Here is a 16,198-nt window from a genome sequence, read left to right on the forward strand (position 1 = left end):
GAAAATATCTGTCTATTGGTGAACAATTCTAAAAGGATTTAAGAGCACTATATGCCCATCTCAACATGTCCTGTATTAACATATGCATAGAAAAGCAGGAGATAGAGCTGAGTTGCAAAACAGAAACAATTCTTTATAATTGTCTTCCTCTTATTGGAAAAGTCTATTGCACTTTAGACAATCTGATTATTACCGATTCAGAATATTCATTGATTAGGAAACATGGAAATGTGCTTGGATTTTTTTTAAAATGAAAAACTATTTGATTCAAATTGATTAAAATATAAAGATATTATGTCATACAACCCATTCAGAACCTTAATATTTTCCTGTAATATTAATATATGCTAACATTATTCATTTGTTTGGTCAGTACATTTTTAATTGGTCAAATTAAGACTTGCACTGCACAACTGCTTAAGAAAATGCAGTGCACCTTCCAAAACCAGTATTTTTTTTTAATCAATGCCGTTTTCTATTGAAAACACTGAAAAAAATGACTTAAACACTAGCATTGTCTGAAAATGCTATTTTTAGTTAGTACCTGCTGTATTTTGTTACTTTATTTTTTAAAGGAGCTTATATCACAATAGAATTATATTACTAACTCTGGTAATATTACAGACTAAGAAATGCAGAAAATTTATATTTGTGAAATAAAAGCATAATCAGTAGTACAGATTTTATTTCTCTTCATTCCCCCAAAATTGGAACAAATGAATTTGCAAAAAGAGATTTAGCAGAACTTGCAATACCGTAATGGTGTGTGCTTCATAAACAGTGGTAGAGTTAAGCTATAAACATTCTGAATAATGTTAATTACTTTATACATACATAGATTTCCATGCCATTGATTTAGTTGGAAATATGGGTAAGATTGCTTATTGCTATAGTAAACTTATTTGTGATTTATTAGACCTAGTACTTCACAAGCAATACCAAGAATGTGATATACAACTTTCCAAAAATTGCTAACAGAAAGTAAAATGTATCTATTTAGAGCTGATATGCAGATTGGCATCACAGTTCATGCATTCCAGTTTTATCAAAGAAGAATGTGTTTAATACACTTCCTGCACTATCACTATGCTCAGACTGAAGGTGACACTATGGTTTGCAAAGCATTCTTCCCTATAAATGTGCAAAGATACACATAAAGTCATAGCCATGCACAAGTTAAACCATAAAATATACATTTGCACAGATGTTATGTTATTCCTTGTGAATATTAGCTAAGGTTTGAAGACTAGACTTGTATAATATTATCTCCAGTTTGGTGAACAGTTATGTCAGCCTCCCCCCTTGAGGTCTGAAGATGTACAACTTCTCAACTGAAAACTAAGACCATGCTGACTTCAACAAAGTTGTTTTATAATCAGACAATATAACTAAGCATGCTTATATGGGAGTAAGCCACTCCACAGGACTACGGCTTAATACTATCATTATATTAGTTTTCTAAAAGTATGTGCTTCTAGATCCATGGTCTAATTATTGCAGCTTAGATACATTAGGTATAATTTAGTCCAATTAAACACTTGGAATACTACTTTTTCCAGAGATGGGTTGTCATTGAAACTCATGCTACATTATGGTTGGGTTCATGTGTTCATCATCAAGCCACCATTGGTTTAATCATAGTTTGTTGAATAAATCACAATTTACTGGGTTTACATAAGCTGAGAACAATGAAACAATCCATATTTTAATTCAACAAAATATGCATTTTCAGTTTAAGATTTATCACATGCATCTGAGAGTAATTCCCACCCAGTTGCCAAAAGTAATGTTTGCATAGATTTTTAAAAAAAGGTACAAGTGCCCATTATTCAGCAGCAAGATCCTGCTCCCAATTTCAGCGATTGCTCCAAAACCACTGCCCTTTAATCCTTTCTCTTTCCACTTAAGAGTTGTTGTACATCCACTCCTAGGTCACAACAGACGGTGTAAAATGAGCTTGCATAATAAGAGAAATGGTAGTTCACATGCAGTTTAACCAAAAAAAGTGCAAATTATTGTTAACTTTGCATTTTTCTAGTCTGTCTAAAATTAAACTACATTGATGACATTCTTCCAAACAAATCTTTTTTTTTTAAAAGGATATTATTTCATATTTTGCACAATTTCTAATCAAAAAGGGAAGAATATCATTTGGGGGGCTTAATTTCCTTATTATAAGAAGATAGCCTGCTGTATAGCAAAACAGAAACAGTTATTGACTTGTTTAACAGTGCAAACTCACTTCATACGCAATTTATGTGAGAACTGCTTAAAAAACACGTTTTCAAATGAATTGCAAATGCTTGTATTTTTTTACCAAAAGCAAACCCATAAAGTGGTTTGTACAAACAACCAAGGAAAGAGCAAGCATGCAAATAACCAATTTACTTGTCTAAGGGATAGGATTTTACTTGGGCTAAGGGTTTTTCCCTTTTTGCATGCTTGCTGTTTACTTGCTTGTCTCTACATGCCCCTTTTCTAAATATGTATGGTATCTATAAATCTTTTCACAAATTATGAGGCACAAAAACAACCCTGCCAGCAATCAGTAACATGTTTCTCTCTCAAAAAAAGTTGAGGCAGTCTTTGTTGAATGGTGCTTTTTAATATACGCTCACTCTTTGAAAATATCAAGAGGGAGAAACAAAGAGGGAACATTCCTTATCTGTTTAGATGCTAAGAAATATCCAAGAACAAGCTGGCAGCGAGTTGCAAAGGAAAGTAGCAATGGCACAGGCTGCCTAATACCATGCACCACATTCATAACAACAATAATGTGAATGTTGTGCAGGGAAACATAATTCTCTGCACGAGTGAAGTCTCTGGTGTCTAGGTGAAAAGTGGAGTGGAAGCAGGTAAGGGGATAAGGGGAAGAATTAAAGTCTACATTTCATGCAGGGCTATTATGCATCAGGCCCATTTCCCCATAGTACTTCTTCAGACATCGGAGTTGCAGTTCTGGGTTGTTAGCCTGGGATCTGTGTTGATCTCGTACCTGTAGTGATAGCCCTCCATGTGGTCTCTACAGGCATCCCTGATGTTATACATCCACTTTTTGATCCCCTTTCGGTTCAAATACAAAACCAGGAGGAAAATGGCACCAATGAGGGCCAAGACTATCCCGAGGAAGACGTAAGAAGTCTGCAGCGGGGTCTGGTCGTCGATCAGAAAAGGGCAGTCGAGTTCGGACGCATTGATGCTCACCAAAGAGCGTTCTTGCAACTCCTGGGGGTAGGAGCACTCGAGGGAATCTTTGGCCTCAACCGGCTTGCTCTCCTTCAGCCAGTTCACCAAGTCCTCGATGTGGCAGTCGCAAACCCAGGGGTTGCCGCTGAGATTGAGCGACAGCAAAGGGAGGCCCTGGAGCTGCTGGAGGGTGTCGTTCCTCAGGGTCTTGAAACCGTTGCCACTGAGATTGAAGGTGTGCAGCTGTTGGAGGCTCCCCAAGAACACATTACGCAAACTCACCAGGGAGTTGTTATGCACGTCTAGGTGCTCCAGTCTGGGCAGTGCAGAGAACATCTTGGCCGGCAGATAAATCAGATTGTTATCCGAGAGGTCCAAGCGCTTCAAGTTGAGGAGCGTGCCCGTCTGGAGCAGCTCAGCCACCAGGACCACAAAACTGTTGTTGTAGAGGGAGCTGCTCAGGTCCAGTTCTTCCAAGCGGCTGCTGACGTTGCCCAGGGCCATGGGGCTGAGCCAAGTGAGCAAATTGTCGCTGAGGTCCAACTGCTTTAGGTGGGGCAGCCCAGCAAAAGTTTCCGCGCCCACCCAGCTCAGCTGGTTTCCCCTCAGGTCGAGGATGGTGAGCTCCGACAGGGAGGCGGAGAGGAAGGAGGCAGAAGAGAGGTTGCTGATGCAGTTATGGGCGAGGAAGAGGCCCCGCACGACAGACGGCAGCTCAGGCGGCACCTCCGTCAAGTTGTCGTTGATACACTTCACTGTCCGGGCTGTCTCGGAGCACTCACATAGCGCAGGGCAAGCGAGGATTTGTGGTTGTGGCTGCTGAGCCCAAACCCAGCCCGAAAGGACCAGCAGGAATAATAGCTTCAGCCCCCCAGCTCCTCGCCTCTCCCCACTTAGCGCAGGGGATGCACAGCCCCAACGAGATCCCCCCAGCATCACCGCCTCTTGTCAGGGACTGTTCTCCTGCGGTGCTCCCTGGGCTGTCTCCGTCTCCGAAGGATCCTTGGCTCCAGCCCTCCGAAAGCAATCTTCTTGGGTCAAGCAGAAAGGCAGAGAAAAGGACGCCCGGAGAAGAAGGTGCAATTCTCACATGCAACCAGGCTGGGACTCCACCGCGGTCTTGGAAGGGAGAGAACAGCCCTAGGAACGGACCAGCTCTCTTTCACGTCCTGCCACCCTTGAAAAAAAAAAAAGCAGAAAAAAAAATGGGAGGAGGAGAAGGAGTTTGAACCAAGCTGGGACGAGGAAGAGATCATGGTTTCTTCTCAGACTCTGCCTTCCTGGATGCTGCCCACGCACTCCTGCTTCTCAAGACCATTTCTCCCCTACCCAAGTGCCACCCTTGAGTCAAACCACCAAACACTTGGGGAAAGAGCAGTCCTTGGATTCCTCTTGACCTGGTTACAGCCAACCTGCCTGTGTCTTGACAGTCTCCCGCTTGGTTTGGGCAACCTTACCCAGTGGGGTTTAATAGCAATGTCTCATCACCCTGAGCAGCAGGGGAGAATGGCCACTGTAGTCCAAATACCCCAGGGCCTCTGTTTGGTGTAAGCTCGTTTATTAGATTTAATAGTAATAGATTCCTTTTCTCCCTTTGCTCAGGAGCTCCCATGTCTGCAATACTTCCTCTTCCAATCCACTTCCCCAACAATCCTGTGAGGTAGGCCAGGTTCAGAGTGGCAGTGACTGGCCAAGAGCCACAAGCTTCTCCTGGCTACGAATGGCCTTGAACCTGCGTCCTCTTACCCTAACTACTACACCACACGTTCTTTCCTTTATAACGTCCTACGGATACAAAAACGCGTCGGTATGAATTGCGGCTACTGGATAAAACGCTGATATTTCCACCCCCCCCCCCCCCCCGCAGGTATCCTTTTCGGAGGACTGGAAACGCAGCATTGGGCTCAGAGGATTCGCTACGGGGCCAGCAAGTTATTGCGGTTCTAGTCCTTATGGAGGCCATGCTTTTCGCCGAGCCTTAAGCCGCGCTCGCTTTTTACAGTTACCAAGATTCGTGGCTTCTGTTCAACCCCGCTCCAACCTAAGAAAGTTGTTGGAGAAAACGTGCAACTTTTTCGCAAGTCCCCTCCGTTGCCCCAAACCGAAAGTCGCGGCGTTCATTTTTCATCCCCCCCCCTTTCCAACTTTTTCCAAGAAATAATTCCCCGCCACACCCTAAAAAAAACAACCTCCACGTTTCCGAAGCAACCACCTCACCCCCCACCCCACCCATGCCCTACGGCTACCTCCCATCCCAGAGGCAGGCGAAGCCCGGGGCTGCCCGTTGCCAGGGAAAGATGCGCGGGGGTCGAACCGTCGTGGCCAGACATCCCTCCCCTCCCGCACCTTCGGGTGGGGCGTAAGCGGGGTGGGATGATTCAACCTGGGAGTTGAACGGGAGACCGGACTCGTCCCTCTGCCTTCTGGGCCGGGAGGGCGAGGACGCGGAGGAGAGGCTGGAGCTTGCGTAGCTCAGCCGAGGAGAAAGGGGTGGAAGGCGAGAAGAGTCCGTCGCCCCGGACCGCGCCGCACTCGCCCAGCCAAGCCAGCATAACCTTACCTGTTTCGCGCCTGGGCTTCAGCTCCGCCAGTCCCGCGCAAACTCCCGGGCCGAGTGGGAACTGCATGGCGCAGGGAGCAACTTTCCCTGCACGCCCCCCGCCCTCCCGGCTTGCTTAGACCAGCCTCCGCTGGAGGAGAAGCCAATGGCAGGCGCGGCCTCCGGGAGGCAGCCCGGCTCCGCGCACCACGCCCTCGGTGGCAGCGGGTGGGGCTCTTCTCGCCTCCCCGCTCGGTTTACTTTGCAAAGAAGCGGCGGCAGGTGCGACTAGTTGGTGTCCCCCCCCCCCAGCGGTGGCGCCGCGTTTTCCCCGCTATTATGTCTGACTGCCGAAAGATCGCGGACTAGAGGACCCCCCCCCCCAGCGGAGGCTGGCGGAAAGCCCTCTGCACGATCTCAGAGGTAGTCGTTATGTGCACTCGTGCCAGCTCAACTCTGGCATCTAAAAGGGCAATTGTGTGTTGAGTTCAGTGCTGCGCTCAGCGTGCTCACAACAAGGCACAACGGCAACACCCTTCCCTCTCTCTCTTCCCAGCGGTCCTTCTGTGGTAGGTTAAGTTGGCCAAAAGATAACTGAGCATCTGATTCAGAGAGGCACCCAGCCAGCTGTGGTACCCAGGATGTTACTGCTGCAATAGGCTGGGCGCTATCCCAAGCTGGGCGAATTTAATCCTGCTTGAAGCAACATCCTGGCTGGTACTGTCATGCTTTGTAGCATGACAACTTTTGCTGGAGCCTTTTAAACCCAGCTGAGAAGTCTAACTCTGACCTGGGAAGTTTTCTGAGGTGGTGGAGATATCTGACTGATTGAAGACATAAGGCAATGAAGGATGCTTGGTTAGATGTTGTACTGATTTCACAGCTTTTGCTCTTATTTTTTTATCTAGGGAAAAATGGAAGAAGGAGCTGTTTAAACAAAACAAAAGCAGAGCATACCCCGTGGCTGTTGTATCTTAAACTTTACACATAAGAGCAGATTTCCCCTGTGCCAGGAGCCTGAAGAATTTCTACCAGATCCAGAGATGTGAAGGATAAGGTTAAGCTGTAATTGTGGAACCAGTTTCTTCCTGTTTCCTGAAGGACAGAAAGCCGGTACTTGCTGCTAACCTCAGCCAATATCAGAAGACAAGTTTTATGCATGCCTGAGATTATTATAATGCCTGTGTCAGCTCAGGACCAAGTGATCCTCCTGATGAGAAATGGTTTCTGTGACTCCTTTTCCATTCTTTTGACCATGTTTAAAAAAAAAAACACCAATTAGTCTTATTTCACAATTTTGCCTTCATGACTGACTTTCCACATTAGAAGATGAGTTTACACAAATGGATCTGATTGTTTGTCACAAAAGAGATCCAACCCTGTGTAAAGATATAATTGAAGAAACCTTATTCCTGGTTCATACAAGGGAAGAGAGTAAGATTTTTAAAGGACATTTAAAAAGAAAGAAAAAAATATATCAGTTTCTCTTGAAATATTGATGTCTCAGAAACGAGATGGGGTCACTTGAGGAAATATTCAAAGTAGTAGTTCTGATCAGCCATTTTCATACATACCATTTGGACATAGATACGTATTCTGTCACAGATAAAAAAAGATTGGGTATTTCAAATCAATTTCTAAGATCTGCAAATGCTGATAGAGGGTAATATACGTTTCAGCCCCTAAGTGAATGATTGAACAATTAATCTGTGACAGGTGTCCTCTGCATCTCAAGCCTCATTTGACAGACAGTTGCCCCAAAGGTTGTCTTGCTCTTCAGCTATCTTAAAAAAATGGAGAGGGAAAAATGTATATATTACCAATCTTTTATCATCTGAAAGTCAAATGATAGCCTGGCTATATATGTGGGTATCAGTTGGGGGCAGCGGCTGAGAGTGGCAGATGGGGGACAATGATAAAATGTGTCACAACAGAACTGCTGCCTCAGTGTTGCCTGCAAGTACGTATGTGTTGTGCTGTCATGACACACATTTCATCATTTTGACAATATCTTGGCTTGCTGCGGATGTCCCTGGCTATTCAGATGGATCCATAGTGAGTCAGTTATGCTCTTTTATGACAAGATTAACACAGCCATTTTTAATGAACATGGCTCTTGCTTTATACTTTGGGGAGTTATCAACTGACTGGTGATTGGTCATTTTACAAAATCCCATTAAGGCTGGGGGAGGGTAAGGGGGGGTCTTTTGCTGTACTGAGAATTGCCTGTATACTAAAGGCTTTGTGGCTGACACCCGAGTGAGCCACTGAACATTTGCGCTGGCAGATTGGGGGCAATGTCTTTGCGGATACCCTGTTCTTCTCTTTTCGGATCCCATTGGGAGTAATGAAAGCGAAACTGTAAAAAAGGCTACATTTCTGAAAAAGGTAACCAGATGCAGCTCAGAACAGAGATGAAAGGAAAATAAATCAGGACCCATTAGGATGTCTTTGGATAATTTGTTGTACATAACAAGGTTTCTAACCTCCGTCTATGGAATCATGGAACTACAACAAAACATTTTCTTTCTTTTGAGTTAGGTATATTAGCTTATTTATTAGATTTCTACACTGCTTTTCCTCCAGAGCTTACAGTGGTGCATAGAATACTCGGTCCTCTGTCCACCTGCCTACCTAATATTGCTCAATAAATCTCCATACTTAAACTGGGTGTCTGTATTCTAATCCAACGCCTTAACCATCATGCCACTAGTCCCTTGCAGTTGGGTTATTATTGGACATGTAAGTTATCTCAGTATATGTGAAGTAAAGAAATTAGGGAGGGCAGAAATGTAGTCTACGGTAGTAAAAAAAAATCAGGTAGTAAAAAACTTAGTACTGTATCAGGTAGTAAAAATATCTAGTACTGTATCACCTTTTAACAAATTTTATTAAACGTTGTATGTTTTCATGAGCTGCAGATCACTGCATTAGACGCATAGAGTAGCTATCATGGAACTACAAAAGAATAGCTATCATGGTGGCGCAGTGGTTAAATGCAGCACTGCAGGCTACTGCTAGATCAGCAGGTCAGCGGTTCAAATCTCACCGGCTCAGGGTTGACTCAGCCTTCCATCCTTCCGAGGTGGGTAAAATGAGGACCCAGATTGTTGGGGGCAATATGCTGACTCTCTGTAAACCGCTTAGAGAGGCCTGAAAGGCCTATGAAGCGGTATATAAGTCTACTGCTATTGCTATTAGCTAGACTGATGAAGGACTTAAATGGGGTGAAATGGGAGAGAGAGAGAAAGGTAGGTTAATTATATACTTCACGTTACACATGAGACTTTGCAAGTACATGTACTGTACCAGTTAACAATTACAATGAGTTAAAAACTCACTGTGTTTCTTGGGAATCTTCCAATATTTATGTGAATGGAGAAAAAGAAGATTCATTATTTGAATTGTGATTTGCTTAATATATATAAGGTATTGTCCATGTATTGGAATTTTATTTGGTATCCTCATGAAAGAGGATATTTTTGCGATGTTTTGCTTGTCGCAAATAGTGACAATATTTTTAGAGTGTTTCTAGACGCAGCTGAATCAATCAAATGAAGGTTCGTTCTCTGAGCTTGTGGGTTGGTTTCTGAATGTTTTGGTACCAGGGTGGGTAACATCTTCAGCAGAGTTTAGGGGATGCCAGAGTCAGTGTTCTTCTTTTCATAAGGGCTGCAGGTGTGGGTGTGTCAAGTGAGGGTCTAGTGATGGATCAAGATTGAGTCATCAGTGAGTCTTGTGATGGGTCTTGTAATGAGATTACATCAGGTCAGGGTCATTGGGAGGTGAACTGGTGGGGGTGGGATTGTGTGGGTTGGCGCTGTCTGGTTGGCTGTGCGGTTGATTTGGATTTTGAGGAGTTTATAGGCTGGTTGTAGGTCAACGTGTTTGTTGATGGAATCTTTAGTGGAGTGCCAAACTTTGATGAACTCATGAGCGTGGCAGGTGGTAGCGTGGCCGATTCCAATTGAACTGGTGCTGTTTGGTGTCGGTGTCAGTAGAGATTAAGGATTTGGTATCATGGTGTTTGACTGCCAGCCGGTATTCGTGGATCCTGGTTTTTAATTGATGTGATGTTTGTCCCATGTAGAAATGGTTGCAATGGTTAAAGTTGATTGCATTGTTTCTTTCATCCCTCTGTATTTTGTCTTTGGTTCTGGATAGTTCCTGGTGCAGAGTGGCTGTGGATTTGTGGGCTATTGCCATTTCTAGAGGTTGGAGGATTTTTGCTGTCATTTCCGACACCCCTCACAAATGACAGCCACAATCTTCCAACCCCTTGGAATTACATTGATTACATTGTTTCTTTCATCCTTCTTAATCTTGTCTTTGGTTCTGGTAATAGCTTCTGAATAATTCCACACTCCACTGAAGATGTTACCTAGCCTGGTAGTGAAACTATTAAATTCGATGGGGTGGCAATGACTGAGGCAAGGCAGGACTCGGACAACAAGGCTTTATTAAAACAGCTAACTCCAGAACCAGTGAGCTTGAACAGTTCCTGCTTGACAGCAATTTATATGCAGGCAGTCCCACAGTTAGCCAATCAGAGAACGGTGACTTCCCGCTCTGGCACATGTGCGCCGCGACCAATGGCAAGCCTTGGAGATGGAGCCACGTCTCCGAGGCTAAGACATAACATTCCTCTCCACCATTCAGGTGCATGCGTAATCCTGCAAATATGCAGGCCGCCTGTGCGTGCGGTCCGATCTTCTTGGCTTGGCTGGAACTGATGCTGGAGAAGGAAAAGGAGGAGGCTTCTCCAGGGGAATTGCCTGCGACTGCGCTAACTCTCCGTCCGGCGACTTTGGATGTGACTCTGATGGCCCAGGTGAGTCTGGCACTGGAACACCAGACCACCGTCGGGCAACGCTGCGTTTCAGTGGAGATGTCCAGAGCAAAGGGGGGGGGGTCTATAGGACCAACTGGGAAGAGATCAGCTGGTGTCTGAGTCGAGGCCATCCACGGTCGCAGCTGACCAATGTGGCGGCACCAAATGCACCCATTGCCTAGGCCCACCCTGTAAGAGCAGGGACCCATTAATTGTAGAATGCGCCCCGGTAACCACCTCGGCTCACCCCCATAGTTTTGCGCAAAAACCAGATCCCCCATTTCAAAACCCCTGGCGTGGTCATCGTTGCCAATAGGTTTGTCATTGCAGTAGCTGGGGTGAAGTTGATCAAGGTTAGTCCGGAGACGGCAGCCCATTAACAACTCTGCAGGGCTGCGGTTAGTTAGGGGGCATGCGACTGTGTGCTGTACTAACAGGTATGTGTCAATACAGGCATGCCAATCCCCTGGACCTAGCCTAGCTAGGGACTCCTTAACAGATTGCACCGTCCACTCCATGCCATTGCTAAAGGGATGGTGAGGGGCCACTGAGACGTGGCAGATGCCACATCCCGCTAAGAACATCTGGAAAGACACAGACATCAACTGGGTCCCGTTATCTGATACCAATACATCCGGGCACCCATGAGTCGCGAACATCTTTCACAACGCCCCAATCAGAGCCTCGGTAGTGGTCGATGGCATGAGGATGACTTCCACCCACTTTGAATATGCATCAACCACTACCAGGAACATCTATCCATGGAACGGCCCTGCAAAATCTAAATGGATCATAGCCCAGGGAGTCTTGGGGTCCTCCCATTTCCTAGGTTTTGCCGTGGGGGGAACTGGCCTGGATTGCTGACATTCCTGACACCTAGCCACCCATTGTGCAATATCCTGATCCAAACCAGGCCATCACACGTAGCTCCGGCCCAGGGCCTTCATCCTTACTATCCCAGGGGGCCGCTCGTGCAGACAGTGGAGGATAGGTTCCTGAAGTTGAGGAGGAATGACCAACATATGGCCCCACAGTAGGCACCCTCCTTGTACCCTCAGTTCATGCTGCCTGTGCTTGAACGGCAGGAACTGCGAAGTAAGCTGCGTCTGCGGCCAACCCCTCGTTACCCAATCTAAAACCTGAGCCAAAGTAGCATCCCTAGCCGAATGGGTGGCAACATCTGTGGCTGTTAAGGGAACCGGGCGGTCCTCAATCAGTAAAACCAGAGGGTCAGGATCCAGGTCAGCCTCGGACGCCAGCAGAGGGCAATGGCTTAGGGCATCTGCATGCCCCACCTGCTTCCTGGGCCGATAAGTTTATAATTGTATGCAGTGAGGAAGATGGCAACACAGCCTCGAATCGGTCACCCTGCACATGAATTGCTGAAGTAGGGAGTCATCTAGATTAGGAAAATCGCAGTGCAATGCTGCAGCCCTGAGGGCAGCCATGTACTGGTTCACTGACTCCCCCTCCTTCTGAAGCCTTTGTTGGAATGCATAGCGCCTAGCTTTGCGAGACAGAGCTGGGGCGTAATGGTTCTGCAGTCTCGTCAAGTGTCCCATGAAAGGGACTGGACTGATTGCGGGGCGGCCAAAGCCCTGGCTGTTCCGAACATCTCGCGCCCACAAGCATTCAGGAACTGGGCCCTCTTTCCCTCACTAGGCAAGTTAGCCAGATGGTTTGCCTCGAGGAAGCATTCGAAACGGTCAATGTATGCCTCCCAGGACTCTAACCCGGGTGCAAACGGTGCAAAATTGTTCAAAGTGGCCATTCTGAGGGAGAGACGTTCTGAGGAGATTGCCTCAGCGATTAGCCGGAAGTCTTGTATTAATAAAAAATCTTCCTTACGGGATACAGCTCTTCCTATGCCTCAGAATATCCCACCTTCGTCGCCAGTATTAAATTCGATGGGGTGGCAATGACTGAGGCAAGGCAGGACTCGGACAACAAGGCTTTATTAAAACAGCTAACGAAACAGCAACTCCAGAACCAGTGAGCTTGAACAGTTCCCGCTTGATAGCAATTTATATGCAGGCAGTCCTGTGGTTAGCCAATCAGAGAACGTTGACTTCCCGCTCTGGCACGTGCGCGCCTCGACCAATGGTGAGCCTTGGAGATGGAGCCATGTTTCCGAGGCTAAGACATAATAGAAACGTTAGGAAACCAACCCACAAACTCGGAGAATGAACTTTCACCCTCACAGATATAGAGTCTCAGGCAGAAGTTTTTGAACGAGTCCATTATTTTCTTTTTTGGAAATAGTGATGCTTGGAAGCGGACATTCCAAAGATCTGTTTCAAATCTGTTGCTTTCCTAGGTTCCATGGAGTGACAAAGGGTTTTGTCAGCTATTTGGAAAGGCTGCAGGACCAGCTCCAATAATGCCTGAGAGCATTAATCTCCCCTGCTAGCTTCTACAAGTCAGCCTTTTGCAATCATTTCATAATATTAAAGTGCCAGTTTTCTTTAACTCTATTTTGGATCTGTCTTTTTCAAAGACCAGGTCTTAAAATACATTGTTCTTCTTGGCAGTAGGGCTGGTGGCAGTGGGGTGAATCTTGTTCTGTATCCTGTTTTTTTGTCATTCATAGTGATTGTTTGCGAGAAGGTAGTTGTGCTTTTTAAATTAGGGATTAACTTGAAACCTCCTTGCTGATTATCAGCAGGAAAATATGAAAGCATTCTTGCATAAAAAACTTCATATTTATCTTTTCCCCAAAATAATCCTCTTGGATAGGAGAGGCAAGGGTAACACTGGGTCTTCCAGATGTTGTTGAATTGCACGGCTCATCTTTCCACTTTTTAACTAAGACTGACGGATTTCAACATCTGTATGTATAAGATTTTATTGGCGATATGTTTGAAGCTTGTGCTTTGATATGGCCTATAGGCTAATTAATAAAGCTATCATATCATCAACTAAGACGGATGGATTTCAATATCTGGAATGAATATATAGCAGTATAATGGAATCTCTCTCTTTCTCTCTTTCCCTCCCTCCCTCCCTCCCTCCCTCCCTCCCTCCCTCCCTCCCAAGCAATTAATTATTATTTAACACCTGAAAAGAGTGTACTCATTGCAGATTTTTTTAAAAAACAAAATCACACTAAAGTTTGGAAAAGACATTGTCTGGATTCTTAAATAAGCAAATACCCTCAGTGTTTCAGAAAATGGCTCAACATAGAAGCCTCTTTGATCTCTACAGTTCTGCCTTATTAGTGCTACTTTGCTCTTGGAACAAATGAGCTCTTTGTTCTTTCTTTATCCAGGAGAAAATGTATGAATGTAAGTTTACAACTGATGACCTCTACTCCTCTAACATGCTGCCGATTTTTAACCAGTGTCATATTGTCAACCAAGCAAGAGCCAGCAAGATGAACTAAGCTGCAGAGCCACAAGTCAAGCCAGTATTGCACTGAGACTTTTGGAGCAGGAAAAAAAACCTGTGTGAAAAGATCTGGGGATCCACTGCTTTGCATGGGTAAGGGCTGCATTTGGCTTTGGCCTTATTACTTCATATTCTCTTAGCAAAAGAGAGGCTCTGAAATGCTTCCAAAAATCTGAGAAGTGATGCCATTTCAAAAAAAAACTTATTATGCCTTAGACAAACAAATGGAAGACAAAGGGTTGATGGGTGGCTATAGAGTTTGGGGGGTGGGATAGAAACACAGAAGAGAAGAGCAGAAAAATTTCATGCAGATGTTCTAGCACAATGATGGCTAACCTTTTCGGACCAAGTGCCCAAAGCACCATGCATGTGCACGTGTCCCCCCCGCAGGTGCCCCCAGCACGCAGCCCACCCCTGCACATGCGTGGCAGAGACCCAACAACCAGTTGGCTGGCAGGAGGCACATACGAGACAGAGCTGAACTGGGGCGCCGACTCACATGCCCACAGAGAGGGCACTGTGTGCACCTGTGGCACAGGTGCCATAGATTCACCATCACAGTTCTAGGATCTATCCTGGAAAGGTGAAGTAAAATTGGATGAAACTTTTTACTAGATCTTTTAGTTTTCTATCTTTCTTATGTAGTTCAGACATCAGCCACTTCTTGGATGCCTATAACCAAGATATTTAAAAAAAATGACAGAAAATGTGCAGAATACCCAAATGACAGAATGAAAGTAGAGCATGGGACTAAGGGCACAGTTGCTATGCCTATCTTTTAATTTAACTATTAAGTTTAAATAATGGGTTAAATTTTCAGTCATCCATCTAAAATGGGATGGAAAGGGGATTAATTAAATCACAACAGCATATTCTGAGTTGTCATCCAACAATATACATTCTATTATTGCTTGTAAAACTGATGGAGGAGAAAGAAAATTTAGAACCTCTTAAAAATACTGGTCAAGAATATATTTTAGGAAGCACAGCAAGATACAATCATGAAGGTATAAGGGTAATGAAATTATGATGCTGTGGAAAAAGAAAATAAAAATATTTTTCTGCCTAATAGAAGCCATGCTCATTCAGTGGACCTGAATAGTTGGAGATTCAGGTCAGACAAAATGAAATTCTTTGTACAGCACACTGCTAAAATGGGAATTTTAGTAACATGTCAGAAGAGTTTGACTGGATTCGTTCATTGCACTAATTCATTTTCTTTAATAAAACCCCAAGACTGGGATCATTCAATAAACTATAGCAGACCCAAATATACCTGATTTTGAACAACTTTAAGTGGGAATCAGATGAAAGATGAAAGTAAAGCTAACTATTAATCTAGAATAGAATAATGTATTCTATTGATATTAAAAGCAGCATAATTACCGTTGGATAAAACAACATGATGGTGCATCGTACCAATGCCCTGTTTGTAGGCTTTCAAATGGTGTTGAATTAACTATTAATTATTGAACTCAATGGAATTTTGATCTGATCCCATAGGTGCTTCTTACAACTTGTAATGAAATTGTAGGGTTTTTGGTAAGTAGAAAAAGAAGTGTTGTCAAAATGTAATGAGAACACTGCCCCGAGAGTTCTTTCTATCTTGAAAGACATATACTGTTAAAAATAAATGAATGTGCCCCTAGAATAGTATTCGGTTCCTAACCCCTCTCTCTTTTTCTATTTATTACAAAAAAAGAACTATACTGCAATTTGGTTCTGAAATTCTTTCAATTGACCAAAAAGCAGAAGAAAAAAAAGAAATTAAGATTTTTTTAAAAAAATTTAAATTGTATTATTCAAAACAACAAGAATTCTCTGCTACTTAATGTAAAAGAACTGAAAAATAGAAATAATAGTTGAGTTAAAAAGCAACCAATCAATTAGCCCCCCCCCCCAATAATTTGATTAAAGCAAAAAGGTTTATTTTCTGATAATTTATCTGTGCCCAGAGGCTACACAGGCTTGAACCTGGTTAGGAATCCAACTTATCTTAAGGAAGAATTTACTTTCTTTAATTTTTTTTTTTACATTTGCTCATCCTTTGTCTGGATATGTGTCCTATGATCTGATACTAAACAGTTTTATTAATGAACAATTTTATGAAAGTGAAATGTTCATAATCTGTTCACTTTCTACATTTTCTTTCCCTTTGCCTTCCATATTTAGAATCCCTGCTTGTGAAAATATATCTGGAATCTAAGACAATACATGATTTTATAAAGTGATCTCTAATAAACTGGTTAATCTTG

At 44.0% G+C, this 16,198-nt stretch overlaps 1 protein-coding gene across 1 annotated transcript; it reads right to left on the minus strand.

Annotated features, from left to right (window-relative positions):
- Positions 1-1,595: 1,595 nt before the first annotated feature.
- TPBG (trophoblast glycoprotein) lies at positions 1,596-5,842 on the minus strand. The gene is made up of 2 exons (XM_014067561.2): positions 5,747-5,842; positions 1,596-4,363 (listed from the first exon to the last, which is right to left on the minus strand). The coding sequence occupies exon 2, from the start codon at positions 4,120-4,122 to the stop codon at positions 2,938-2,940; it is 1,185 nt and encodes a 394-aa protein (XP_013923036.2). The 5' UTR covers positions 4,123-4,363; positions 5,747-5,842; the 3' UTR covers positions 1,596-2,937.
- Between the last annotated feature and the right edge of the window lie 10,356 nt (positions 5,843-16,198).

The sequence above is a fragment of the Thamnophis sirtalis genome, unplaced genomic scaffold (genome assembly GCF_051295495.1).
Source record: "Thamnophis sirtalis isolate CommonGarterSnake01/CBP01778 unplaced genomic scaffold, rThaSir2_p1.2 scaffold_6, whole genome shotgun sequence".
Lineage (NCBI taxonomy): Eukaryota > Metazoa > Chordata > Lepidosauria > Squamata > Natricidae > Thamnophis > Thamnophis sirtalis.

Coding starts and splice junctions, on each gene's coding strand:
- TPBG (XM_014067561.2), bottom strand. CDS start 4,122: ATGCTGGGGGGATCTCGTTGGGGCTGTGCATCCCCTGCGCTAAGTGGG.